We start from the raw sequence: 27882 nt of genomic DNA on the forward strand, positions 1-27882 counted from the left end.
TTGTCGTCCGGGCCGAAGCAGGTTTGAAACTGGGGGTTGGGCCCGGCCCTTGTTGTCTGTCGCTGCGGGCCCTCTTCCGGGCTAGGCCGTCCCTGCCCGCCCCCGCCCCGCCTCCCTTCGGACCCCTGGGTTCCAGGCCAGGCTCCCTGACTAATTCGCGCCCCCGCCCGCCGCAGCCCGCTGCCGTCCCGATCCGCACTGCGGCCCCGCCGCCGCCACCATGTCCCTGCACGGCAAACGGAAGGAGATCTACAAGTATGAAGCGCCCTGGACCGTCTACGCCATGAACTGGAGCGTGCGGCCCGACAAGCGCTTTCGCCTGGCGCTGGGCAGCTTCGTGGAGGAGTACAACAACAAGGTGGGCCGGGCAGGGTCTCGGAACCCGGCTGGCGGGGAGCGGGCCCCGGGGGCGCCCTTTCCGGGCCGGAGCCCAGACCCCAGGACCCTCCCGCGGACTTGCCCTAGCGCCACGGAGTGGTTCCTCTGTGTCTGGCCTTGTGCAGACAGTTTGGCTCTCGTTATCGCATTTAATCCTTGCAGCATTCCTGGGTAGTCAGGAGTGTAGTTACCCTCATTCTACTGATGGGAAAACTGAGGCACCGTGTTGTTACTTGCCCGAGTCACACAGCTATTTCGTGACGGAAACAGGTCTCAAACCCAGGTTTACACCCCAAAGCTATGCCATTTATCACTCCTATCCCCTCCGCTCCTGCCGCATTGCTTCAATTAGGGGGCGGAAGAAGGATGAGGGAATGATGGCTGTGAAGAAAATGCTGGCGCCTCGGTGGTCGCTCCTGGCCGCGCTAGATCTCTATTAGGACTGTTTACTGCGCAGGCTTCCCAGCCCCCTACACCCACCCCCAGGTACTCTTCCTGGATTCCCCCAGCCCTTTGCCGGGATTGCCATTGCTATTGCTGCCTCATATTCGTCCTCTTCAAAGAGACCTCTTTTTGGAAATCTTGGCCAATGGCTGTAATCCGCCATTGTTTTCCGAACAGAGAAGGATGATACTTGCCGTATTTTTTTCTTGGCATCTTTCGTGCTAATACAGATATGTAATCTTGAGTAGTAAGTCTTTCTGGACATCCACAATTTGAGAATCCTTCATAGAAGCACGGGTAGTAGGAGGAAGCTTTAAGCTGGAAGTGCAGCATAAATTTATTTTTGAAAGTTGTTGAATAAGTTAGTGGGAAGAGTTTTCTTTCCTTTACTCCTTAATCTCTTCCATTTATTGTATTAGAGTAAACGTGATTGATAGTGATCAGAGCAACGGAGAGCCATGCCTAGCGGTGTTGAAAGCCTGTACACCTGCTTAACACCATGAACACCGTGACTTAGGAAGAAAAAAGTGTGTGGATGGTGACAGGCATGGTGCAGGGAAGAAAGCCAGGTGCTCTAGGGTTGGGTCCTGTCTGGTCCACTGACCAGCTGGGGGGCACTGCACAGGTCAGTTTTATTATTTCTGACCCACAGTTTGTTGTAGGAAAGTTCTTTTTTACACATAAAGGTCCTGTAAAAAACATTTGAACATTGTAATTTTGTTTACAGTTTTTCAGGAGCACATCTGTTTCTCTAGAGTTAGGTCTTAACTATTTTGGAATCCCCTTTGAGAAAGTGATGAAAACGATGGACTTTCATTACCCAGACGTCACACATACACAATTTACAGACAAATCTCGGGGAGTATGCACTGATCTTGGAGTCCACCCATTGCCCACAGAAAGCAGAGAGTCCTGACAAGACATAGCTTTATTTTCTTTTCTCTGGTGCCTCTTTCTTCTTTATGGCCCATAGTGGACGGCAGAGCTGGGAATGGAATTCAAGGCCTTGATGTGTAAACTGAACTAGTAAAATTGAGAACATTAGAACTGTTGTTTAAGGATACATGTTTAAAAGGGGAAAAAAAGTAAATATATCTTTCAAAGGGCTTGAATCTTTTCACACATTTTTTTGCCTTGCAAGTTCTTCCAGGGTCGATTTGGGTAAGCAGTAGTAGTCACATTTATAAGAGAGGAGAAACTGAGCCACAGTTAGGCTGCTGGTGGAATCAGTGGAGTAATTGGTGTCAAACCTCCGTTGCAGGGACTCTGCCCCAAAGTTTGCCCTTTCATTTAGTAACCATATGGAGCTCCTTCTTTGTGCCAGGCACACAGGCAGTGTGGTCTGATGATCCCAGTAGTAATAGATTAAGCAGTTACCTCTGTCTTAGTTCACTTGCATGATGTAGGCAGTGCTGTCTTGCCTACTGTTTTTGTGCCCCCACCTATCTAGGTCAGAGTTCTTAACGTGTGTGTGTGTGTGTGTGTGTGTGTGTCATGGACACCTTTGGCAGTTTGAAGCCAGTAGATCTCTGTTCATAATTCTGTTTTCAAATGCATAAAATACATAGGATTACAAAGGAAACCAATCATATTGAGCTATAGTTATTAAAGACATTTTTTAAAAAGTGGTAATCTGTACTTTTAAATTAACTCATTAAATTACATCATCCATTATAATCATTAATCTTGAAGTAGGGATGAGGGTAAACAGCATGTCAAGATGTTCACTGTGATGTGATAAGAAAAAAATCAGTGATTTTTATTGGTAACAAATCACAGATCCTGATGCCGTGGTGAGTAGCTGCCTCCATTTGTAATGGAAGGAAATGATAAATTTTAGCTAGAGGTTTGTGAAAATGTAAATGTGATTTTCCACCTCAAGTTCATGGACCTCAAGGTAAGAAACCCTGCTGTAGAGGATCTGTGCCTAGGGGCTGGCGGGCAGTAAATCTCACTTTAACACAGTGATTATCAGGCTCAGTTTCGGAGAAACCTGGGCATGGAGGTGCCAGACTTCATATTTTAGAGGAATTTTAAAATTATTGGTTGAAATTCTCAGACCTTTGGTTCCTGTTTGCTGTCAATAGTAATTGCCAGTAGAGGACAAAATAAATTGACACAGCAAATTAACAATGATGAAAAAGCCTAGAAACGGTCGTCTTTTTTTACTGTGAGACATTAAGAAAACGTGATTATAATTTAAGAAAAATTTTGTGTTCATGTCATTATGTTTTCCTGTAGTAAAATTATTTGTAGTTCGGTAGAATTAAATCTCTTAGCATTTCAAGAACAACTTGACTTCCAGGTGTTCCATCTTCTGAATAAATTCAGGAGTTGTAGTGGAGTAAACTAGATTCTATCAACTACACCTGGAATAAAGAGTCCTACTATTGGTAATTGTGTTTGATGTTCTTTTTTTGTGGTCTCTGCTGGGGGATAGAGCAGCACTGGTGTTGGAGAATGGTTTTCTAAATTTTAGCTTGTGTATAAGAATCCTTTGAGGGACTTACACATTCTCAGGCTTCACTAGTTAACAGACAGCCAGGTGATTCAGACACAGGTGGTCCAGGTGGCGCTCTAAGACCATTACCCTGGAGTTACTTTGGCATCTCCTGACCAGAGACAGGAATCCTTTTTGCGTCTGCATGTGCCTAAACACTGATTCCATCCCATGAAAAAAGCTCAATTACCAGATAGCCTCTTTGAGGTGGTCTGGGTTGAGATCTCAGCCCTGCCACTTCCCAGTTTTGTGTGGCCTTAGGCAAGTTAAACTCTGTGCCTCAGTTTCCTCATCTGTAAAATGGGAGTAATAAGAAAGATTAAATGAGTTAATATATGTAATGGAGTTAGGAACTCTGCCTGGCACATAGTAAGCAATTTAGAAATGTTAGCTATTATTACTTAAACATCATCACTACTCTATCTGTAATTGAAATATAATCAAGGAGAATTATATGGGTGTTAGGTAAATTTGACTTTTGTATTTTCCAGAGAAAAATCAGGACCTTAGGTCAGAAAGGTACCTCAAAAGGTCATTATGTTCATTCCTTTGCCATATAAAGACCCAGGGGAAAAAATTCTCTTGGTTCCTTTCAACCAAACCCATTTTGTGGTGTAGAAGCTTCTTGTTGTTGGACTCCAAGTACTGTAATATGCTAGTTTAAGCCCATTTTCTCTTGTTCTACCTGGCTTAGACACAGTAACTCTGATATAAGAACTCTGGTATTTCTCCTGAGTTTTGACAATATCTGTCATCTTTAGACAAGTGGTATTTCCCTTGTTTTATGGGGAAAGATGGGTAGCAGTTCCTGGGCTTCTACTCCACTTAGTTGCATGTTTCAGGGTTGGTTTTGAATAGAATTGACAGCGTGATTGGGATTTATTTTGCCCTAATATTTAACTAGCTGACCATTTGTGCTTTAAGATTTGGCATCTAGAAAACATTTTTTGAGGTTCTGAGGAGAGAAACCATAGGTATACCTGATGCTTTTTGAAGAATACTGGTAGTGAATCTGAGTAAGACTACCTTGTACTTGAAATGCACATGGGATGAATGCTTGCCTTGTCAGCCTGTGTTGATTCCTATGAGATCTTTAATGCAGAATTACTTTATCTATTTGGCACATAATGATTTTGACCCTGGCATATAAGTTTTCATTTCTCAGTATTTCTGGCAGCCTTTCAGGATTCTCATTCATTTGTTCATTAATTCAACAAATATTTATTTGTTGTGTTTTAGGCACAGCGATGATACTTGGTAACCTTCTGTATCCTTTCTTAGCAGATTTGAGATTGGTAGCAATAAAGAGAAAGTGTTTTAGTACACATAAGTATTTTTGATAGATATTTAAAATTTTGCAGTGCTCCATCAGTCCTTGTCAAGACTGTCAGCAGGGGAATTTAAAGTATAAAACTCTTCTGGTTTTAACTTCCTCCTTTCTTTTTTCTAGACAGTGAGGGGACTAATTCCTCCATGAGACCACTGAATAAAACTTCTGCTGCTATATTGTTTTTTGCCCTAACCTGGTTCACACAGACTTACTGGAGTTGCTGTGATTTGAACAAGGAGTGAATCTGTGTTCTGTAGGTAGTCTGGTCTGCCTGGGGCTGTGATGCCAGAGCTGATTGATTAGCCTCTGAGCCAGGAGCTGAAGGGGTGCTGTGCCAGAGTTCATCTCAAAGTTTGACAAGGCAGGACCTCTCTGCAGATGTTGATCAACAATAATCAGTCAGGAACAGGCTTGAAAGGAGGACAAATGGAAAAGACCAAGAAAAGCTGGTTTATTCTGTCAGAATTTTGCCTTAGCTGATTTTGGTTATATTAACAATTGTGGGGAAATGTTCCACTGTCAACAGTGGTATTACTGGTTTAGATAACTTGGGTTTTTTTTTTATTAATTACATATATGTACACACATATTCATATGCATTCACCTTCATGTTCTGGTACTAGCACTGCACGTAGTTAAAGAGGGATACACAGTTTCCTCCCTCAAGGAGCATAGTAACAAGATAAACACAGCAGCTTTAAAATTTTTTTAAAGTGTAAGGTATGAGTAATGTGAATAGTAATTTATGTTGTTGTTCATGAAAGTAATTGAAAGTGAAGGTGTGGTCATGCCTCCAAGGAATAAATATTTTGTTTTATATCTGCTTCTTAGGAGATATCTGACATAGTAATATCCACAGTTTAAAAATAAGTCAAAATGATCTTGTTTCACAGTCTTTTCTTTTAGGGGGCATTTGTTTCATATGTTGGGGTAAAACATTGTGAAGCAATAGTTGCAGAAAGGCAGTGGAGGTGGGAGATAGAAGAAGTTTAGCAGGAGGACAGGGAAGACTATGGAGGAAAGAAAAGGCAGAGGGGTAACCTAAGTGTTGACAAGATGATTAAAGTCATACTTTTTCCTTACGCTCCCACAATAAGTGAGGAAGGACGGCAGTATAATGAAGATCAAATGGGTATAGGAAGATGCTGAGAAAGGATGTCTGTGGCTGCAGGTTCAAACTCAGAAGAGCACAGTTCTCCAGAATAGGATTTTGTTGGGCAAAATCAACAGTCCTTTGTTTGGGACAGTGAGAAGAGGGTGCACAGCTGGCAGCAGGAGTTTCTCTAGACCCCACTCGACACCTTGGATGAGAGGGAAGCTAAGCTGTACAAGGAGACACAGAGACATGCCATCGTCTCTAGAAGCACTAGATGAGGCAGGTTGGAAGAGATTGAATTGTGAGCAGCCTGACAGCTCCTTATCTCTGTTGGCTGAGAAGATGCAGAAGCCTCATGTGTTTATGCTAACTTGGAACATGGCCCTGACCTCTCTCCCATGGGAACGTCCTTCAGATCATCTAGAAAGGACTTGCCTCATTCAGGAACCAGCATAGTAGCAATAGAGAGATACTATAAGAAAGGAGGGGGAAAAAATGGGAAACAAATGGAAGGTAAAGTATCTACACTAGAAAAATGTTTTCACCTTAGTTGAAAATTAATGGCCAGTCCTGCCACCATGAATTCAAAGAACTTAAGAAAATAAAGAACTCCAGGCAGAGATACAGGAGATCAGGTAGAATAAGGCATGGTGACAAGAGAAAATGGGACCACCAGCAGGTACAGCCCAGGAAAAGAGTGGAAGAGAAAACAAAAATTATCACAGACCTAAAAGCCACACTAGAAAGAGAATTAAAATGAATACAGACTGCTGAAAACAGTGAAAGATAGGGAAGACAGATTGAGAAAATGAACTAGAAATGAACAATTAGAAAAACTATAATAGATGCAGAAAATAAAGAATGTCTAACTTAGGTATAATTGGTGTCTCTGAAGAAGACCAAAGAAATGAAACACAAAAACTCAAATATGTCGTTAAAGAAGACTTTATAGAATAAAGGTGTTTTTTTTAAAATTTTTTTAAATTTTATTCTTTAAATTTATTTATTTATTTACTTACTTTTGGCTGTGTTGGGTCCTCGTTTCTGCACAAGGGCTTTCTCTAGTGGCAAGTGGGGGCCACTCTTCATCGCGGTGCGCGGGCCTCTCACTATCGCGGCCTCTCTTGTTGCGGAGCACAGGCTCCAGACGCGCAGGCTCAGTAGTTGTGGCTCATGGGGCTAGTTGCTCCGTGGCATGTGGGATCTTCCCAGACCAGGGCTCGAACCCGTGTCCCCTGCATTAGCAGGCAGATTCTCAACCACTGCGTCACCAGGGAAGCCCTAGAATAAAGGTTTGAAGTAATGAGTTCAAACTATATCTCAAGAGAAATGGACACAAAACAATTGGCACTGAAAACTTTCCTAGGAAAGTGTCTACATTTTAAGGGTGAAGAAAGAATCTTTGGACATCCAGGCAAAATGATCACATCCTCTTGAAGAGGGGAAGGAGAAGTCAGGCTAGCCACAGTTGATGATAGAAGGCATGGAGCAATGTCTACAAATCTGCAACTATTACAGATTGTGCTACTATGAATACCTGAAAATATACTTGAGTATATAAGATTTATATGGGGAATAGAATGCACTTTTTAAAAAGATAATTTGTAAAAATTGACCATGTATTAAGAAAAAAAATTTTCTTAAGGGAAATCAGCTAATTGGTAAAAATAATACATATCAAAACTTATGGGAAGATGAGGAAGCTGAGGCCCAGATGTGTTAAGTAACTCCCCAAAGTGACATAGAAGGTAAATGCGAGGCCAGAACTGGAATACCATTTGTCTCCAGAGTCTTAAAAATAAATGTATACTGGTGTCCAAAAAAATAAAAGGGAAAAAATGTTTTGAAAACAGGGGAACACTTGCCTATCAGATCAGAGTAAACGTACTGGAATTGTTATAGTTACAGGCAATACCACATATAGTTGGTGCAACCACACAGAACGTTCCAAAGCAGATCTAAGTATATATAGAAATGTAGTTAGTGATAAGATAGAACTTTAACTCGCTGGGGAAAAAATAAATTGTATGGCAGAAGAATTTAGAGCCCCCTAATTCACGTCATATGTGAACATCAATTCCAGATCAAATAAAGAACAATCCCACAAACATAGTAAAAGAAAATTGACTATGAAATTTGTGCTGGGGCAGTGGAGGGTGCGCAGAGAAGGTGATCTTTAAGCCAATCAATAAATCCAGACTCAACTAAGGAAAAGATTGACAGGCTATAGTGCAGTTGACCCTTGAACAGTACTGGTTTAAACTGCACAGGTCCACTTATAAGTGGGTATTTTTCAGTTAAGTACTACACAGGGTCCATGGTTGGTTGAATCCAAAGATGCAGAGGACTCAGATACTAAATTATACGTGCATTAACCCCCCACCTTGTGCAAGGGTCAACTGTACATACAAACAAAACATTTCTATGTGAAAAGATATCCTGTGGACAAAGTCAAAAGACAGATGATAGGACAAGGAAAAATATTTTCAAAACATGACAGCCAGTAGGAGCTAATTTACTTAGTGTGATAGAAAAATGAACAAAGAGTATAAATAGCCAGTTTGTAGAAGAGAAAATGCAACTGATCAATAAACAGGAAAAGATACTCAACCTCAGGTAGTTAAGGGAAATGAGAATTGACCCTGTGATGTTACTTTTCCCTTTCAAATTTATAAAAATTAAGTTACTGCTTCTAGTGTTGCTGACAGTATGGGGAAGTGATAACCTTTGTGATCCTGGGCAAGATACTTAACATCTCTTTTACTCCATCTCTTAGGAAAGTGGGAAGAATAATAGTACCTACCTCATGGAGATGTTGAGAGGATTAAATAAGGTATTGCATGTAAAGCATTAAGTGTAATGCTTATACTTGGTCCATTATAAGCACTCATATTAAAAATTACTATTCAGAAGTAAAAATAATGTGCTCATCTTCGGTAGTAAAATGCCATTTTCATCGCTCAGATTAACAAAAATGTTAAAGATTATTTTCAGTGTTTTCAAAGGTATGGGGAAATTGGCACTCATATACTATTAGTGAAAGTGTAAATGGAAGCAACCTTTTCAAAGGCTGCTGGACAGAATCTGTGACTTTTTTTTTTTTAGCTTAAAACAACACACATTTATTGTCTCATAGTTCCTGTGGTACTAACATCTAAAATGTGATGGAGCAGTTACACTTTTAGCAATCTGACCAATAAAAGCCTTTACACATATATGTACAAAGTATTGTTTATAATAGCAAAACAATGGGCTATAACCACAGTAACTATGAATTGTTAAATTATGGTGTGCTTACCACAGTCTGCTGTGGAAGAATGAGGTAGAGCCAATTGTATGGACGTGAGATCTTCCAAGATGTTGTTAAAAGCAAGTTACAGAATACATTTTATGGTCCAAACCTGTCTGGGTTTTTTTTGTTGTTTTGTTTGGAAAAACCATTTGGAAAGTAGTTCATATCAAACTGGTTTGAGAGTCACTAAGTAGAATTGAGGGTGAAGTTAATGGGAGACTTTACCACTTCACTCTGTTATGTGAATATTCAAGAGAACTTACATTCTCTTTCATTAAATTTTTAACATCTGCGTATATGAACAACAGCTGAATAACAGTGAAAGCAAAGTATTGTTCCTTTCAGTACTTGGTTGGCAATTTGGAGCAGAAGAGCTAAAGCGAGTTAGGCCAAGGATGAAACACGAATCTGTGCAAACACATGAAGTCTCTGGGAAGATCAGGAAAGATCCCAGCCATTTCCTGGCTTCTTCCCTAGGTTAGGTACTGTTGTGCAGAGGTTGTCAAACCTTGCTGAATCAGATCACCAGGGAGGGTCTTAAGAATATAGACTCCTGGGCCCCACTTGACACTTGTTGAATCAGAATCCTGGGCTAGCGGTGGGGAGCCCAGGAATGTGTAAAGCACTCTAGGTAAATCTGGTTGCCAGATTTGAAAACCGTTGCTGTTGGCAGTACAAGCAGGAGTAAGACACAGGCCCTGTTTTTAAGGCATTTACTAAGAGAAATAGCATAAGACAGTCATGCAGGTGCTTTCATGAGGCAGTGTGGGATTAGTCACCAAATGGATGGAATAGGTAAGTACTGAGAGACCACTGTGCTAGGAAGACTGCAGATGGTTTATGAAGGAGGTGAGGTGTAAGAATATTAAAAGCTCATACACTGAGGAAGGCATCATACTGAATAGTTCACAAACAAAAGGTGTTACATACAACTCTGTGAGGTGTAGGTACTGTGAATATCCTCACTTTACAGATTGGAAACAGGTTTAGCAAAGTTAAGTAACATGTCCAAGGTCCTACAACTAGCAAGTGGTAAGTAAGGAGGCCTGGAAGGCTGATGCCACTGTTCTTTATTAATACTGGGCAGGATTTGGATCGACGGAAGGAGGTATGAGGATTTTATAAGTGAGGGTAGCATAAGGAGAGGGATGGGCAGCACTGACTAGATGAATGAAAGTGGAAGATAAGGTAGGCTAGGGAGAGCCTTGAATGCCTGCTTAAGTGGATCCTAAGTGTTATGTGCTCGCGGGAGCTGATATTTTGAGGTTTGCAGAGAAGCCTCCAATGGCTGGAAAGCAACTTTTAGCAGTAGCAGCATTTTCCCCTTCTAGTTTAGCCTTACCTGCATGGTTAGAAAGAGGGATTTTGTGCTTGCTGCCACATCCGCAGCACTTAGAACAGGGCTTGGCACCTAATAGCCACTCGGTAAATATTTGAATAAATAGATGAATGCAATATCTGGCTCAGAATCTATATGAGAGGCTTACGCTTTATTCTGCCCAGTGAGCCACAAAATTTACCTTCTCATCTATTTTCTCCTCCCTCCCCCACCAAGCCTGATGCCAGTTTTCCCTGTTCCATCTAGAATCTTCCTTTACGTTTTGTTTTCTGCAAAGGTCAGAATGTCAACTTTTTAATTCCATAAGAGCTGTTCATTCTGTCAGAATCCCTCTTGTGGCCATCTCAGGTTATCCCTTGCCATTCTCACTACCGGTCACCACAGGCCCTTAACCTTTCCCGCCTGTTCCCGTGTGGGTCTCCGGGCTGAGCTCCCCGCCTCCAGCCTCTTCCTGGATCCAGTCAGTCCTGCCCGGCATTACCAGGCCCCATACTCATGCCTCCAGGGCCTCATAGTCCTACCGCTGCCTCTCAGACGCCTTCACGGGGGAAAGCCCACCTCTGTCCTCAGTTTGCTGTCAGGGCTCTCGAGCCTGCCCTAGGCACGTTTCGCCAGCCTCCTCTGCGGGGCTCTCTCAGATGGTTCCTCTTGCTGCCCGCCAGGTGGCTCATCTAGTTAGTAGCTTTGCCCCACCTGCTGGGGATGCCTTCCGTTTCTGCGCCTCCTAAGAACCTTTCCATACACCTTTTTAAATTTTATTTGTTTATTTATTTTTATTTGGCTGCGCCAGGTCTTAGTTGCAGCATGCAAGATCTTTGTTGCCGTGTGCGGGATCTTTCAGTTGTGGCATGCAGGCTCTTAGTCGCGGCATGTGGGATCTAATTCCCTGACCAGGGATCGAACCCAGGCCCCCTGCATTGGGAGTGAGGCGTCTTAACCACTGGACCACCAGGGAAGTCCCTCCATACACCTTTGAAGACTGCTCAGATCCCAGCTCCTTTTCCTCACTTGCCAACTTTGAATTATTGCTCTTTCCTCTAAACTGTTTGTTTATATCTGTGTTATAAATAAGCAACTAATCATGTATTACCTTGTGACATCACTTTTATTGCTGTCTTAGGGCAGTGTTGTGTTTTAGGGCAGTGGGTTTTTTCTCCTTTTACGTCTTCATACATTATCTCCCCCAGTCTGTAGGTGCTCCATAAAAATGAATATTTAGGTTTAGTCGTCATATGGATTTTCAAGTCAGATATGGATGGAAAGATCTATAAATATACATAGAAAAATTCTTAGGAATCTACAAAAAAGCTACTAAAACTAATAACTAATTTAACAAAGTTACAGGATCCAAGATTAATAGGCAAAAATCGTGTTTTTATATAGTAGCAATAAACAATTGGAAATAGAATTTTAAAAACCATTCCACTTATAATAGCATAAAAATACTTAGGAATAAAGTTAATAAAAGAAAAGGAGGACTTGTACATTGGAAAGGTCAAGATACTGCTGAGAGAAATTAAAGGAAACCTAAATAAGTAGAGAAATAGGTTCTGTTTGTGAGTTAGAAGACCTAATACTGTTAAGACAGTAGTTTTTCCAGACTGATTTATAGATTCAACACAATCCCAGTCAGAATCTCAACAGGTTTTTTGTAGAATTTGACAAGCTGGTTCTAAAATTTACACAGAAAAGCAAACATATAGTGTAGGTTTCAAAACCATCTTGAAAAAGAACTGCAAAGTTGGAGAACTGACACTGTCTGATTTCAGGACTTCACTAGGAAGCTGCTGTAGCGGCAGGTGTGGTCCTGATCAATGGACAGGCATATGCATCAATGGGACAGAATAGAGTCCAGAAATAGATGCACAAATACATGGTCAGTTGATTCTCAACAAGGAGAAAGGAAGAAGAAAACATAGGAGAAAATATTTGTGGGCTGGAGTTGGGCAAAAATTTCTTAGCTAGGACACAACAAGCATGAGCTGTTAAAGAAAAGAAATAGTAAACTGACCTCAAAATTTTAAATTTCTGTTCTTCCATAAACACTGAAAGGAAATGACAGAACAACCATAGACTGTGAGAAGATACTTGCAAAACACATAACCAGGGACTTGTATCCAGACCATACAAAGAACTCCCCAAACTCAATAAATAAAACAACCCAGTAAAAAATGAAGTGAAACTGTTCTATATGATACTATAACGGTGGATACATGTCATTATACATGTGTCAAAACCTATAGGTTGTACAACACAAAGAGTGAACTTAAATGTATTAGAGAACTCTCTCTACTTTATGCCCAGTTTTTCTGTGACTCTAACAAAGTTTTTTTTTTAATTAATTAATTTTATTTATTTTTGGCTGTTTGGTCTTTGTTGCTGTGTGCGAGCTTTTTCTAGTTGCGGGGAGCAGGGGCTACTCTTCGTTGTGGTGTGCGGGCTTCTCATTGCGGTGGCTTCTCTTGTTGCAGAGCACGGGCTCTAGGCACGTGGGCTTCAGTAGTTGCAGCACGCAGGCTCTAGAGCGCAGGCTCAATAGTTGTGGCGCACCGGCTTAGTTGCTCCGCAGCATGTGGAATCTTCCCGGACCAGGGATCGAACCCGTGTCCTCTGCATTGGCAGGCGGATTCTCAACCACTACGCCACTAGGGAAGCCCTAACAAAGTTTTTGTTTTTAAAGGACAAAATATTTGAACTGACTTTACGAGAGAATAAATACGCATGGCAAATAAGCACATGAAAAGATGCTCAGTATCATCAGTTATTAGGGAAATGCAAATTAAAATACTACTACACACCTATTAGAACGACTTTTTAAAAAATGCTGGCAATACCAAGTGCTGACAAAGAAATATATGTGAAACTCGTATATTGCTAGTGGGAATGCAAAATGACACAGCCACTTTAGAAAACAAGTTGGCAGTTTATTATTTTTTTTAAATAAAGTTAAACATATGCTTACAATATGACCCAGAAGTTTCATTCTTAGTTGTTTACCCAAGAAAAATGGAAGCTAGTCACAACAAAACCTTACACATAAATGTTCACAGCAGCAGTATTTATAATGGCCCTAAACTAGAAGTAACCCAAAAGTTCATCAACTGGTAAATGGATAAATAAATCCACATAATGCAATATTATTCAGTGATAAAAAAAGAAGATACTACTGATACATTAACATGGATGAATCTCAAGAGCATCATGCTGGAAGTAGCCAGTCACAAAAGACTAAACACTATGATTCCATCACATCCATACGGGATGTTACGGAAGAGGCAAAACCATAGCCAGTGGTTGGGGTGAGGACTGACTGCCGAGGAGCCCAAGAGAACTTTTGGGGGTGATGGAAATATTCTATATCTTAATTGCTGTGGGAAGTTAAACAGCTGTATACATTTGCAAATGTATGCATTCCAAATCATGGAACTGTACACCTAAAGTGAGTGAATTTTATTGTATGCAATTGTACCTAAATAAAATTGTTTAAACAAAAAAAAGATAGGGAGATACTGGTATCTGAGACTGAAGTCAGCAAGACAGGAGTGGAAGGAATTCTTTCTGCTACATGGTTAGTGCGTATCCACTCGTTTATCCTCCCTACCATTCCATCTTCCAGCTGGCGGAAGTGCATAAGCAAATGTATAGCAGGTGGCATTTCCTACTGAGCCAGATTGAGTTGGACAGCAAAGGGTGGAAGTCAATATTGGTCCAAAACTGACTCAAAGAAAAGGTGGCCAGACCAGCTGGGACTTTCTCATCAACAGTACCCACTTTTTTGCCAGTTACAGTGGTTTGGGCTCTCGAATGCTTGTTTGGCACACCCTCTGTGTCAGCATATTACTAGCCAGTGGGGGCGAGGTTGGGGGGTTAGAGGAGGAGGCAGTTTGTGTATGATTGCCTTTTTTTAAAAAATAAATTTATTTTATTTATTTATTTTTATTTTTGGCTGTGTTGGGTCTTCATTGATGCGCGTGGGCTTTCTCTAGTTGAGGCGAGCGGGCTTCTCATTGCGGTGGCTTCTCTTGTTGCGGAGCACAGGCTCTAGGCGCCTGGGCTTCAGTAGTTGTGGCTTGTGGGCTCTAGAGAGCAGGCTCAGTAGTTGTGGCGCACGGGCTTAGTTGCTCCGCGGCATGTGGGATCTTCCCGGGCCAGTGCTCAAACCCGTGTGCCCTGCATTGGCAGGTGGATTCCCAACCACTGCACCACCAGGGAAGCCCCTACGATTGCCTTTTTAGGTGAGACGTTACTTTGTTGGATGTCACTAAATGTCCACAGCACTTCTAGTCGTGGGGTCACTAAAACCACGGCTGCATGTTGTCAAGTGCCTCGGCTTGTGGGGGAAGGTAACCAGCTGGGCAGATAACGCAGCTCTAGGGTGTTGGATCAAGAGGGCAGGAGTTGGAGTCAGAAAACCTGTATTCAGATTTTGTCTCTGCCTCTGACTAGCTCTGCAGTCTTCAGTGTAACTCAGCCCCTCCGAGGCTGGGTTTCCTCGTCTGAGCAGCGGGCCTGTTGGACTAGATGCCCTCTCTCCCTTAGTTCTTGCCTCTGCAGTGAAGGGTAGTACGGCGTGAGGACGGCTGTCACTGACAGGGGTCTGGTGTATTTGGTGCTGCTTCCGAGAAGCAGATGTTTACGTGGCTGGATTCTGCTGTGTTACAGGTCCAGCTTGTTGGTTTAGACGAAGAGAGTTCGGAGTTTATTTGCCGGAACACCTTCGACCATCCGTACCCCACCACAAAGCTCATGTGGATCCCTGACACAAAAGGCGTCTATCCAGACCTGCTGGCGACGAGCGGTGACTATCTCCGCGTGTGGAGGGTAAGCGGGTGCTTGACGGGCCTCCTCAGAGTCAGCTGCTCGTAGCAGCGTGGACTCACGGAGAACAGGCCGGGGCTGGAGGCCAGATCACTGCAGCCGGGAGAACAAGTGGGAGCGGATCTGGACCGAGCTTGTTTGGCTCAGCAGATTTCCTAGTGAGTCCAGCCAAGATTCCTTCAAGTCCTGCTGCCGGCTGCAGTCAGCCTGGAAGCTCAAGGCTCAGTGACCGTGATGTAAGCACGAGGGCCTGCCTTCTGCAGGGGTGGGGACACCGGCGGCCTCTTATTCTATTTACAGCCAGGATATTTTTGAGTAAATGAAACAAAATCCAGGCCGCTGCTTCTAGTGCAGCGTGGGAGTGGATCCTGGAGCCTCCCCTCCCCTCTGCCGAGCCGTCACCATGGCCTCTCCTGGAGCTGGAGGTGTGGCGTCCAGCCAGGCAGGGTACAGATGCTCCGGTTTGGGCAGAGTGAGAAGACCCCTCGTCTAGAAGGATTTGGGGGTGAAAGTTTGGGAAACAAAGCTGGGCGGAGGAGAAAGCTTGGAAAGAGGTAGCATTCAAGTAGTTCCCCTGGTTTTTATTACTCTATGATAAAAATGTCCCCCACGTCTTAAATTTACTAAGCTATCGACTAAAAGAGGCTTTAAAGATTTTTTTGTGAAGATAAGACTGGCTGAGTTTTTAAAAATTATTGTTCCTTCAGGTTGGTGAAACAGAGACCAGGCTGGAATGTTTGCTCAACAATAACAAGAACTCGGATTTCTGTGCTCCTCTGACCTCCTTTGACTGGAACGAGGTGGACCCTTATCTTTTAGGTAAGGGAGTGAGGGAGAGTGTGTATTCCGGTGTGAAGAAGCAAAGATACATTTTCTCAGATGTAACACTGGGCCAGTTTTTAACCAGGGCCCTGAGGTCCGTGCAACATCCTGAAATGGGGCCGAGTGGGGAAGAGGCTAAATATGGAATGTGGTTATTAATTCCTCCCATGGAGTTGAGCTTCCCATATGTGCATGTCTTGTCTCTCCAGGCAGAGTCCAAGGCCCTGGGGTGAGGATGGAGTACGTGACTCTTTTGGGCTCTCCCTCCCTGTACTCAAGAAGTGTTTGCAGTGCGTTGTCTCCTGGGCTGAACAGATGAATAGGCACAAGGAGAGAAGCTGGCGTGGGAACTTCACCCCCGTCAGCCGCTGACTTGCACTGGTTGTTTCCAGGTACCTCCAGCATTGACACGACGTGTACCATATGGGGGCTGGAGACCGGGCAGGTGTTGGGGCGAGTGAATCTTGTGTCCGGCCATGTGAAGACCCAGCTGATTGCCCATGACAAAGAGGTACTGATGCTGGTGCGCAGCTGCTTTCTGTGCCTTCAGTGTGAAGTCAGGCTGTTCTCTCCTTGTTTTGCAAATGACGTGGAAAATCATAATGCTGACGTCGTCTTGTCTAAATTGAAAATAGTAATGTGTCAGAACAGTGGAAAACAGCACTGTTGTAAATGAGTGTATTTTTTTTTTTGGCTGGTGTAAACATTCTGTAGTCTGTTGTTTTTCTTTTTGTGCCAGAGATTGCTGGGTTTTAATAATGAGATCTCTTATAGACAAACTTGGACTTGATGTGATTAAAAAATAATCTTAGAGTAACACTTATCTTGAAATATATTTACTTTTGGGAGCAGGGAGGCAAGAAGAGGGAAAATTTCCTGGCAGACAAAACTAAATCATTAATTTTTCTCTAAACTTGTTTTATGAAATTCTAGTATGTTCACTTAATGCTTATACTTTTAATACTATTTGGAATTGAATATGGTTTATTTTGATGGTGATGTTTCTCCTGTGTTTATTGGGAGAGCCAAAGGAAGCTATCTGTAATTGTGTTAACAAAGCGTTCTTCTGAGTGACTTTGTAAAATGGTCATAAATCTTTAACTGCCGGAGCCGCTGCATGCTGGTCCTCTACCAGAAAAATTACAGGACGTTTCCTGTGGGTAGTGTTTTCTTTTCTATCGTACCCTGCACAGTGAGGATTGTTAATATCTGTGCCGATAAAAGGGATGCCTTGACATTAGGTGAGAAACTTGAGGTTGTCCACAGAATGGAAAGTTGGTGACCAGATTATCATTCTTAGTGAGAGGTTGTTCTTTGGCTTTCTGTGCTCCCAACGGTAAGATCTGTCACAAATCTGCTGGACTTGGCTGCCATAAGCCAAGGGGCGAAGGAAGAGTTTGTCCGGCCGAGAAGATCAGTATGAGGCAGTTCTGGGAGCCCTCTTGGCATCAAGTGGAACAGGTTGCTGCATTTTGGTTCTGTGACAGCTTAGCCTGCTGTTCTCTGTCAGGGTCCAACCCAGAAACCTAGAGCTACTTTAAATATTTAAACTGAGGGGATTTAATGAGGAGATTGCTTACACAGACGATGGTAAAGCTGAGAAGCCACACCGGAGCTGCAGGGAGGTAATGTAGACAATGGGAGCAGCGATCTCAACAGCAAATGGGCCCTGGACCAGCACCCCGGCCTCGAAGAAATGCATCTCAGGGTGGTGGTTCTGAGAGAAACATGACGCCTCCTGGCACCTTAGATTTTTCTCAGCCCACCTCTCTCTGTTGAAGTAAAGACTTGCCAGGAGGTTCTCGTTGCTACTGGCGGATTGGTGCAGAGGAGGGTAGCATATATCTGGGAGTTGTTTCCCTCCCTTGGCTTATGATGAAATACACTGGTGGAGCACAGAAGAAGAAGCAGTCAGAGCTGAGCTTTACACGGCCATATTGCCTGTGGGACCCTTATTGCTTAGTGGTGCTGCCGTGGTGTCCCTGTCCCTGCGAGTTACTGGGAGCCAACCCTGGGTGCACATATGGATAAACACACCCCAGGCCTAAGGTCGGTGTTGGACAGAGCCTTGATCTGTCAGGCCTCCTGTGATGACCAGCCCAGTTCCCTGTTGAACCACTCCTAATTCCTACTACAGAAAGAGAAGTGTAATTTCTTCATAGTCAGCCGGAGGAAAAGGAAGTTATGAGGTTGAATAGAAACGGATGCTTGTTTGTCAGTGTCGCTTAGTAGGTAGAACCTCCAGAAGGCTGGAGTCACGGTACTGAGTGAGAGATTCCACTCGTGTCTCCCCAGAAGTCAGCTGTTATTGTCCTTGGCCCCAGAAGATGGGTTTTGTTTGGCATTTTGTTTTCCTTTTTCAGATTCTCTCTCTCCGCTTGTCTGGCTCTGGCTTTGTCTGTCTCTCTTTGTCCCTTTCTTTCTCTGAAGCTCTCTGTTGCTCTCTGCCTCTGTTTTCTCATAGACATTAGCAGAGTGCAATGTTTGCAGCAAGTAATAAGTGCAGAAAACAATGATTCAAAACCTAAATTGATTCACTTATGAACACAAACCAACTAGGAGAAGAGATAGCATGTCCTAGGACAAGAGAGCGGTATTAAGCCTCTTCGTAAGTATAGGAACACCTGAGCCTCCCGAGATTCAAAACTGCTGTTACCTCTTTCTCGCAAATGAGTCTCAGGTCCAGGTTTCTCAGCAGAACCGTGGCTGCTTCCACCTAGCAAATCGATGATCTCGGCCTTAATGTGCTCATGGATTTGCCTCTGATCACACACAAATGAAAGCCACGAAGGCCCAGGAAATAAATGTCTCCATCTTGTAACAGGGTGGCAGGAGACAGCCACTGGCTCTGGCTTCACTGAGCCTGTCCAAGCCTACAGAATACTTGCTCAGAGCTACTTGTGCTCTGCCGGTCAACAGGGTATGTGCTCTTTGTTTTATCACGGGAGGTGGAGGAAGAGTCCTTGGAAAGCAGGAAGTGAGAAGAAGCCAGCCAGTTTCCAGAGCAGAATGACCTTCACTCTTTGGAAAGTCACTGATGTTAGCACTCTCAGGTCCCAGTCCTCACAGGCGCTGTTTGGCTTTGTTTACCTCCTTCTGGGTCATGAGCAAGGGTTTAGATGAACTAGGGATAGCAGATTTCCCTGTTACAGGAAAGGGTGGTGATGGACCTGAATTCGACTGACACTTCTTATTCACCAACAGGTCTATGATATTGCATTTAGCCGGGCCGGGGGTGGCAGGGACATGTTTGCCTCTGTGGGTGCTGATGGCTCGGTGCGGATGTTTGACCTCCGTCATCTAGAACACAGCACCATCATTTACGAAGACCCACAGCATCACCCACTGCTTCGCCTCTGCTGGAACAAGCAGGACCCCAACTACCTAGCCACCATGGCCATGGACGGAATGGAGGTGAGAGCCCCGCTTGAGGCTAACAGAGGCCCTGCCACTCAGCTCCGGCTGTGCTTACTTACTGTATCTAGAAGAGTGGTTCTCAACTGGTCGCCATTGTCTCCTCAGAGGATTTTTGGAAATATCTGGAGACATTTTTGGTTGTCCCACCTTCGGGGGTGGGAGGGGGAGGAGCGGTGCTCCGGGTGTCTGGTGGGGGGAGGTCAGGGATGCTGCTGCACGGCCTGTGGCGCACAGGACCGCTCCTCACAGCGCAGAATTACCGACCTGAAATGTCAGGAGTGCTGAAACTGAGAGAACCTGATCTAGGACAAGGACCGTGTGTTAAGAACTTTTACTACTTGGAGAGTTGGAGTCGGAGCCAAGAAAAGCAGTATCTAAAGAGTAAAGCAAGTCATACGTGCTTATGGTGCCGAGTAAAGAAACAGGCAGTTTTCCCCTCTGTAGTCTGGACAGATTCTGCCAGCCTTAGTGAACAGACGTGGAAGTGGCAACTCTGTAGCCTGTTATTTGATAAAAGCAGTAAATTGTGGGTGGAGATGATGCAGTGATTAATTTTATTTTGATGAAACCAGTACCTTGGGCTGCTTACCTTTCAACTTTTGCTTCGGGGCTTGGGGGAGAGGGCTTCCATGCTGCCCAGCTGAGCACGCACAGAATCCTTAGCACATGCACCTAATAGGACTTGGTGGATTATTCAAATTCATGTTACTTTCTCCGCCTTCTCCCCTGCAGCCTAAAGGCCCTGAGCTGCTTATGACACAGACTAGAAACTGGCTGTGCCTTTTTTTTCTTTTTCCTCAATCCTGTAGCTACTTTGGGGACCGAGACCCTCTGTCTCTAAGAGTCTTTAAATCTACAAATGAACAAGTTAAACAATTTTTTTTTTCTCTCTTGTGTAGTGCCTTGTTTTTTCTGTCACACCCTGAAGTTTCTGGGCCTCTTTCTTGTTATTTCTGCAGGTAGTGATTCTGGATGTTCGAGTTCCCTGCACGCCTGTCGCCAGGTTAAACAACCACCGAGCATGTGTCAATGGCATTGCTTGGGCCCCACATTCATCCTGCCACATCTGTACTGCAGGTAATTACTGGCAGGGGGTGATGGGGAGGGAGCGGTAAGGAGATCTTCCTCTTGTCTCCTTAGAATTGTAATCCTTACTGTATTCCAAGGATAGTTTGAGAGGTTTACACAGAGTAACTCCATTGAGAGCCTCCCTATGCTTGTGAAATTGAAGCAGTCCAGATTTCCAGATGATTTTGTACCCTCAGTGATGTCAGAGCATCTGTATACTACTTACATCGTGTACCCGTTATAGGCTTGTGCCAACTACTGTGCGCCTCTGAAATCTAGGTTGGCACAGAGGACTCATCCAGGAACATGAAGGAGGGGGCAGTCTCTCTTGGATGTAACTGACTCTTTGGGCCTGTCGCCTGGGAGATGCCAAAAGCACGTGCCCCCTGCACTGAGCTCTGGGTGCATGGAAGGGCCTGCACAGCCTGCCCGGGTCAGTGGTGTGTGACGTGTAGTTGCCGTTTCTCCATTTGCCAGACCCAAAAGAGTACCCCTTAAAAATACGCTGGCCGTCGGTGTGCTTGTATTCTAGAAACAATACCTGCTATTAAAAATTCAACAATACAGAGATGTAAAAAAAAAAGGAAGGTGAACGTCGTCTTCTCTCCTTCCTTTCCCGTTTCCACTTCAGCCCCACTTTGTAGAGGTGACACCTCTCACAACGGTCGGTGTGTCTCCTTCCAGACCTTTTTAGGTGGATCCATGCGTACACATCCCTCCCATGTGAACACCTGTCCCTTTATTTTACAGACAGGATTCCACTCTAGCCCCATAATGTTCTGCTCCTTATCTTTTTCAGAGCCTTGGGTTTCCTTCTAACGTACTTTTCCCCTCCTCACAAATCAGTAGCATCCTCATTTCCTTGTTCATTATGGAGCCGGAGGAGCAATGTAGTTTGGTGGTTTTCTGCCATTTTAGCATGAATTCGAAAGGCATGAAGCTCTTCCTATTTGGGGCCCTCTGCTCGTGCCTGTCTGTCTCATTGTGGAGCAGCTGAGGCCCAACGCCGTCCTGTGTGCCTCATGTTGTGGCCTGACTTCTTCACTGTTGCCCGCTTTTTCCCAGGAGTGTGGCTAGGGAAGGGCAGGAGGAGAAAAAAGAAAGAAAGGAGAACAGTATCAGCCCACCCAGCAGAAGCCCACCTTCGGCTCCCAGTGGCTGCCTTTGCAGACCTGCTGCTGCCCTGGGTGCCGCACCCGCCCCGTGTCCTTCCGGTGGCAGGAGCTGGTGCTGAAGAGCGTGCTCAGTTGAGCGTTGAGGAAAAGGCACTTAGTGCTTTAGAGGTGCTGAGTGTTTAAAACAACTTCCCAGATCTCTTGATGCGGATAGTCCTGGGAAGGGCATCTCTCACCCGTGCCCAGGTTATGCGGCCTCTGAGGGTTTGGTTTATTCAGGAAAGAGACAGGCTTTCACGTCGGGATGGGTGATGGGACTAGAGGACACTGTGGTGTGGAAGGTCATTGCCCTTTTTTCCCTCTCTTAAATTAAGAACTTATTATTTTGATCGTAAAAGTAACATGACCACCACGTTACACATCACTTAGGAACTAGAGAAAAGTAAACATAACTCATAACCTTGCGGTCCTAATGGTACCACTGGTCTCATTTTGATATGTTTCTTTCCAGTCACTTTTCATGTGCTTATCTGTCTTTTTAAGGTGCTTTCCTTCTTTCTGGTATTTCCCAGGGCCCTTATCTTGGGCACATGTCCCCACAGCACTTTATCTCATTATCTGTATAACACCTCAATGATGTATAAATGTCCATAAGATGGAGGGAAAAGAATCCCATTAAATAATTGAATCGTCAGAGAGGGATCTTTAATCACTCAAGTACTTTAAGTGGCTGAAAATGACATGTTTGGGGATCGTTTTTATCCCATCCCTTCTTCCTTTCCTGATGCCTGCCCCAGATGAGACGAGGTGCCCATCCAAGTCCCTTCCGCCGTCCTAGCTCTGCTGTGGTGAATGGGTCAGAGGCAGCGGCCTTGCTTTGCGTCCGGGCTCTGCCGCTCTCTGCTGCATAGCTCTGTGGTTTGGGGCGTGTGCCTTAACATTTCCTCATTTATAAAATGGGGGCTTGCAGTAAAACCTCCCTCACTGGGGTTTTGGTGAGTGAATGCTTTGTAAACTGTAATCCCCGCTCAGATGCAGGGGTCATGATCCTCACTGCCTGAGTTGTGACCTTGCCTGCCGGCTCTCTGTGTCCCTAGCGGATGACCATCAGGCTCTCATCTGGGACATCCAGCAAATGCCCCGGGCCATCGAGGACCCTATCCTGGCCTACACAGCCGAGGGAGAGATCAACAACGTGCAGTGGGCGTCGACTCAGCCCGACTGGATTGCCATCTGCTACAACAACTGCCTGGAGATACTCAGAGTGTAGTGTCGGTGGCGCCGTGCCCACGAGGCAGGGGCTTGTGTGTCTCCCGCCTCTGTCCCACCCCCAAAGTAAGAAGAAACATGTTTCCGGTGGCCAGTACGTCTTTCATTGCTTTGCACCCACTGTTCCCAGAAGCTGCTCTAGGAGTTCCCGGCCAGTCACCCCACCGCTCTCTGGGCCGGACTGAGTGCTGTGTGGCGCCTCCTCAGCCCAGGGCTGAGTTTTAAGATTTTCTCTCTTTTCCTCATCTCCGTTGGTTCCTCAATTAAAAATTTCTGTATATTTGTTTGTCAGCCGTTGTGTTAATGAGCATTGTGGGCACCGGCTCTGTTTGTATTCATCTGTCCCAGACGTCTCTGTCTGCTGCTGCCCGGGGCAGCTATCTGTGTCCATGTCCATGTGAGCACTTAGGTGGGAACAAACGCCTGTTCAAAGTTGTCTTTCTCTCTGTTATCAGTGTCTTTAACAAACTTCAACTTTGTATATTTTTTATCTATCAGGCTAATTTTTTTACGAAAAGAATTTTACTCCCTGGTCTCTTCCTTTGTTTCATAGCCCTCCCTGTTAGCACCTTCCTCTCTTCCCTCCCTGCCTGGATCTGGCCCCAGGCCCTTGACCCCATGAGCAGTTTGCCTTCTTGAATCACTGCCTGAGCGGAACATACCTGACCTGGAGTCCCAAACCGCCTCGGTGCTCTGAAGTCAGCCAGCTCTCGCACCTTTGCTCAGCCTGGCTCTTCTCAAGGGCATTCTGGGCTCCGAAACAGACATGTGACTCCTTCTGTTACTCCCTGAAGTACCCCTGTCCAGCCTCCCGGGACCTCCTGGGCACATGTAGTACCCCTGTCCAGCCCCCCGGGACCTCCTGGGCACGTGTTAGCGCTGAGCTAGCCAGGCTGATTGGGGCGCCTGACTGAGGGGAACAGTGGCAGGAAAGCTGAGCTTAGAGCATGTTTCCAGTACCTAGTTTAAGAGTCTGTTTTTCCCTCCAGATATAAGCCCCCGGCCAATCTCTTTCATGTCTTGAATGATAGGCAAGAATGAAGTATAAGCTGAACTTCAGTATCTCTGTTTGTTTAGTTTACTGTGACTGGCAGTATATTGGCCACTCTTTGGATAGAGTGCTCTGAGGTGAGAGAGCCCTGCTTGACAGGTGCACAATCTGAGCATCTAGCCTGAACAGGATCTCCTTTAGAGTGTGGGAGACTGTCAGCTCTTGCAAAGGATGGACCAATAGGTTGTGGTGATCCCAGGCCATCAATTATATAGAGAGCAAGAAAAGCTTCAGAGACCCAGGGTCAGCCAGTTCAGAACTCCACGAACCCCTGTCAGCCACCCTGACCCCAGTTTAGGTTCTGAGCAGTACAGGATTGTAGGCTGTGGGTGTCTGTTTCCGTTATATGAACGAGTTCTGTGGAGGTGGCTTGTGTGTGATTCCGGTGGTAGGTGAATCCTTGGGCAGGCAGAGTTGGGGACGTGCTCAGAGTCAGGGCGGGGGGTGGCGGGGGGAGTTTGCCGCGCTCTGCCAAGTGCCGGAAGGTTTCTGAGACCCTCTGAGTTGAGCGTCCGAGAGTAGGAGAGAAGCAGACCTTGAGGCCAATGGTTTTGTCCAGTTCTCATCTGCTTTTGAGAAACAAAGCAGTTAGCTTTGTTCTTCTGGGCACTTAAACTCTCTTGGTTGAGTCTTCCTTTTCAGAAGCAGATGTATTTGTATCCCCGAAGTCATAGCTCTTTGCTTTAATACACGGGGGCTTGTCCCAAAGAAAAAGGCTCTTTTTTTTAGTCAGGGTATTTCCCCTTCTCCCTGTATACTTTGTTCTGAGGCTCTTTGGCTGGCCGTCTGCTTGAGGTCATCATCTCTCCTGCACTTACCACCAGATTTGCACTGCATCATTTGGAGATGTAAAGCGAACAGTTCTTGGTCAGAACCCTCCTCTGCTTGTTACTGTGTTTGATGGTTCCAGGGTCCCTCCCTCAAGGGTAGCAAGTCTAAATTGAATGTCACTTGCTCTAGGAGGCCATCAGTTCCTTCCTGTGGAAAAGGGTCTGAAATGGAGGTCTAGTGGTAGAGGGGGCTGGTCCTGCTGGGGCAGGGCTTAACTACACTGAGTTCTGAGTTAAGGTTCCTTTAACGATCTGCACTTTCGTGGTCTGAGTGGTGAGAAGATTTTTCCACTCTAACTTGAAAATAAATCTGGAGAAAAAAAATTAGTTAATAAGAATAGGGATATATTTGGATAAAGTTGCTATTTACTGTGGAAACCAACAACTTTGAATGTTTTTTTCCCTTGCCCTGCAGACTCCCAGCCTTGTCACCCTCCTTAGGCCCTGCAGTGTGGTCTGGTCCTCTTCCTTTCAACATCCCACCTGGGCCCAGGTGAGACTCCCCAGTCCCCCCAAGCAGACACAGACACACAGTAGCTGGCATGCTGGGATTTTGAAGTCCCGGCTCCCTCACCCTCCCTTTATGCCATGGGCCAGACGGCCTTATGGCTGGGGAGGGGATTTCTGTAGTCTCAGGATTTAGAAAGCCTCTTAGTCAGCCACGCTGCAGGAAGCAGAGATCTGTTGTAGTTTCAAAAGCAAGTGTTTGTTTAATTTGTTTAGGTTCTCAGATTGCCAGCCAGCGAGAATAGGTTGGGAGGCTCTGCCTCTGCTCTCCTTGAACATGAGAAGAGCCACTGCCGGGACTGCACTGGAAAGGGTGCGGCAGCACCTCTGGGCTCTGGCTCTCTGGGCGGTGGCCGTTTGACATGCTCCTGGCCCCCTGAGCCGAAGCCGCCTTTGTTTTCCTTGTCTGCTCTGAGGGGAGGGGTTGCTGTGTAAATGAGGCCTCAGGTTCCCCATCAGAGAGCTGGTGAATGGATCTAAGTCCTTCAAGAGCTTGGGTTGTTTACACCCAGGAGAGTCAGAAGCCTCTCTTTCCAGGGAGGAACCAGGCTGAAAGATGAGGACTTGAAGAGGGAAGATATTTGATAACCAGGTGAGAATTTCTTATCAGAACCAGGATCGGCTCTCAGAGAACTGGTTAAGAAACAGAAAACATGAAGACTCCAACGAGTTTTTGATGACAGGTGTGGCTGAAATTTTAGGAGGAGATTTAGGATGTGGGAGAAAAGCAGTGGTAACAAAGGAGAAAATATTAGAGGGCAGTAAAGGTCTGAGCTGGGGAAGCATTCAGACTGTCTGTCGTGTGGCCGTGAAGTGAGACCGTGCTCTCGGCCCGTGTCAGCCTTCCTGGACTGTTCATCAGGTGCCTGTGATGCGGGGTAACTGGGGACAGGGTGACAGGGGGACCCCTTCCTGCTGCAGTTCAGCCCTAGTGTCGTTTGGTGGTAGAAACTTGCAGGAGTGGGAGTCCCTCGATCATTCCAGACCATGGCTCTTCTTGGTTGTAGGTTTGTAGAGAGCAGAAGCAGAGGTTGTAAACAGTCATGCTGACTTTCCCACCTCCCTTTTCTCTTTTCTCTTCCTTTTTACCTTCCCACTCTCTTTCCACTGTAGAACTTTCTCCCTGCTGCAACCTGGGCCTTGAATTCCTAGGCTATAAGGTGTGCAGGAGCTGCAGGGTCTACCAACCATGGGAGGCCAGCCTAGTAACTTCCCTCCACCGCCCCCAGCTCCTTTGACTGCCTGACTTGGGAGAAGGGAGACCATTAAAGTAGAAGCCCCAAAGCAGCCTCTCCCCTTTCCTGTCTGTGCTCCAGGATGAGGAGGGAGGGTCATGCTTGGCACTGAAGTTGGGTTTTCCCTGGGAGGAAAGCTGAGCTGAGCAGTCACTGTGAACCCTGGGCCAGGCTCTCCAAGAATTGCCATCCCTGCACTGGCTCGGCCAGCTACTCAGTGTTGCAGAGCCTCGGCCTCTTTGCCCACCGTTGTCATTGCTGCTGGTGGTCAAAGTCAAATGTGTGGCCACATGGGATGGGCCAGCTCCTCTCAGGCTACTTCCTGGATGTGATTTTTTAAGTATAGAAACATGCAGATGCCTTCCCAAGAGGCTTGGACTGGTGTATCAAGCCAGAAACAGATAAGCTAATCAAAGTATAAACTCAAGAGGAAGGAGGATGCTGGCAGTCTGTGTAAGAGCTGGAAAACTTACAAGTACTGGCCTTTGGGAAAACCCAGTGAATAAGAACTTGTGATACCTGCTATTTAAAAGAATGTTCTCACCTTGGGTTGATTGTGGTAATACAGTGTGTTATGAAACTTGTGGAGCTAAAGCTTTGACTTGCTTGAGTCGAATATGGATCATTTGATATGGTTCCTGTGTATTTGATGACCCCTCTGTCAGTGACTTTCCATCCTTCCTCCCCCGAGCGTGAATTTGTAGCATGATTGTACAAATCTCTATGTAGAGAAAATGGAGATTCCTTGTTCTCTGAAGTGTTAAGCGCTAGCCAATCCATTTCTGTCCCCTTTAGCCTAGTGTGTCTGAACTTAATTTCCTGTTATATATTTAAAGTTTTCCTCTACATTATAGGTTTTGTGGCATCCCATGGTCAGGTGGAGAGGAAGCTGCCCCTTGCAGAACTGTACTGTAACCATTTTTTTAAAAAAACATTATTTTCACAGGATTGATTATACACAGGGCTTGTAAAAAATTTTTTAACACTGTGCTGTGAAACCATGATGGTAAATCTCCATTGAAGGCTACTCCAAAGGTACCTGAAAGTGGAGTGTTATATCTATGATTTTATTTCTTGCTTCCTGAGTATATTAAACCTAATTTTCACCCTTTCATTCTGTTTCAGCCTCCTGTATAAGAAGTACCGTATTTTCTGCCCATCATACTTTGTAATAAAACTTGAACATGTATAGATTGACTGAATTTCTTCTTGTGATGAATTCAGTTCTTCCCATTCTGCCACTGTGGTCATGTTCCAGAGACACTGGCTGGGGGATTAGACCTCCACCCCAGCCCATCACACTATCTGATGGCCTAATTCATCACCTTTAACAAAATACAGACCACCTACTCTCTGCTGGGGGCCATGACC

The 27882-nt window shown here is 45.1% G+C and overlaps 1 protein-coding gene across 3 annotated transcripts; it reads left to right on the top strand.

Moving 5' to 3' along the window:
* Window positions 1-27696, top strand: DCAF7 (DDB1 and CUL4 associated factor 7). Of its 3 annotated transcripts, none has more exons than XM_061175372.1 (8): window positions 1-21; window positions 177-358; window positions 15042-15200; window positions 15905-16016; window positions 16412-16530; window positions 19224-19433; window positions 20396-20513; window positions 22717-23168. In XM_061175372.1, exons 2-8 carry the CDS (start codon window positions 221-223, stop codon window positions 22887-22889), a joined length of 1029 nt encoding a protein of 342 aa, XP_061031355.1. In that variant the 5' UTR covers window positions 1-21; window positions 177-220; the 3' UTR covers window positions 22890-23168. The 3 variants fall into 3 exon arrangements, 1 of the variants encoding a protein (XP_061031355.1); XR_009698288.1 differs by lacking the exon at window positions 1-21 and adding an exon at window positions 27637-27696 and having other exon boundaries at window positions 30-358; window positions 22717-22954; XR_009698287.1 differs by lacking the exon at window positions 1-21 and adding an exon at window positions 25185-27630 and having other exon boundaries at window positions 30-358; window positions 22717-22954.
* Window positions 27697-27882: the final 186 nt, after the last annotated feature.

Source organism: Eubalaena glacialis, chromosome 19 (assembly GCF_028564815.1).
Source record: "Eubalaena glacialis isolate mEubGla1 chromosome 19, mEubGla1.1.hap2.+ XY, whole genome shotgun sequence".
NCBI lineage: Eukaryota > Metazoa > Chordata > Mammalia > Artiodactyla > Balaenidae > Eubalaena > Eubalaena glacialis.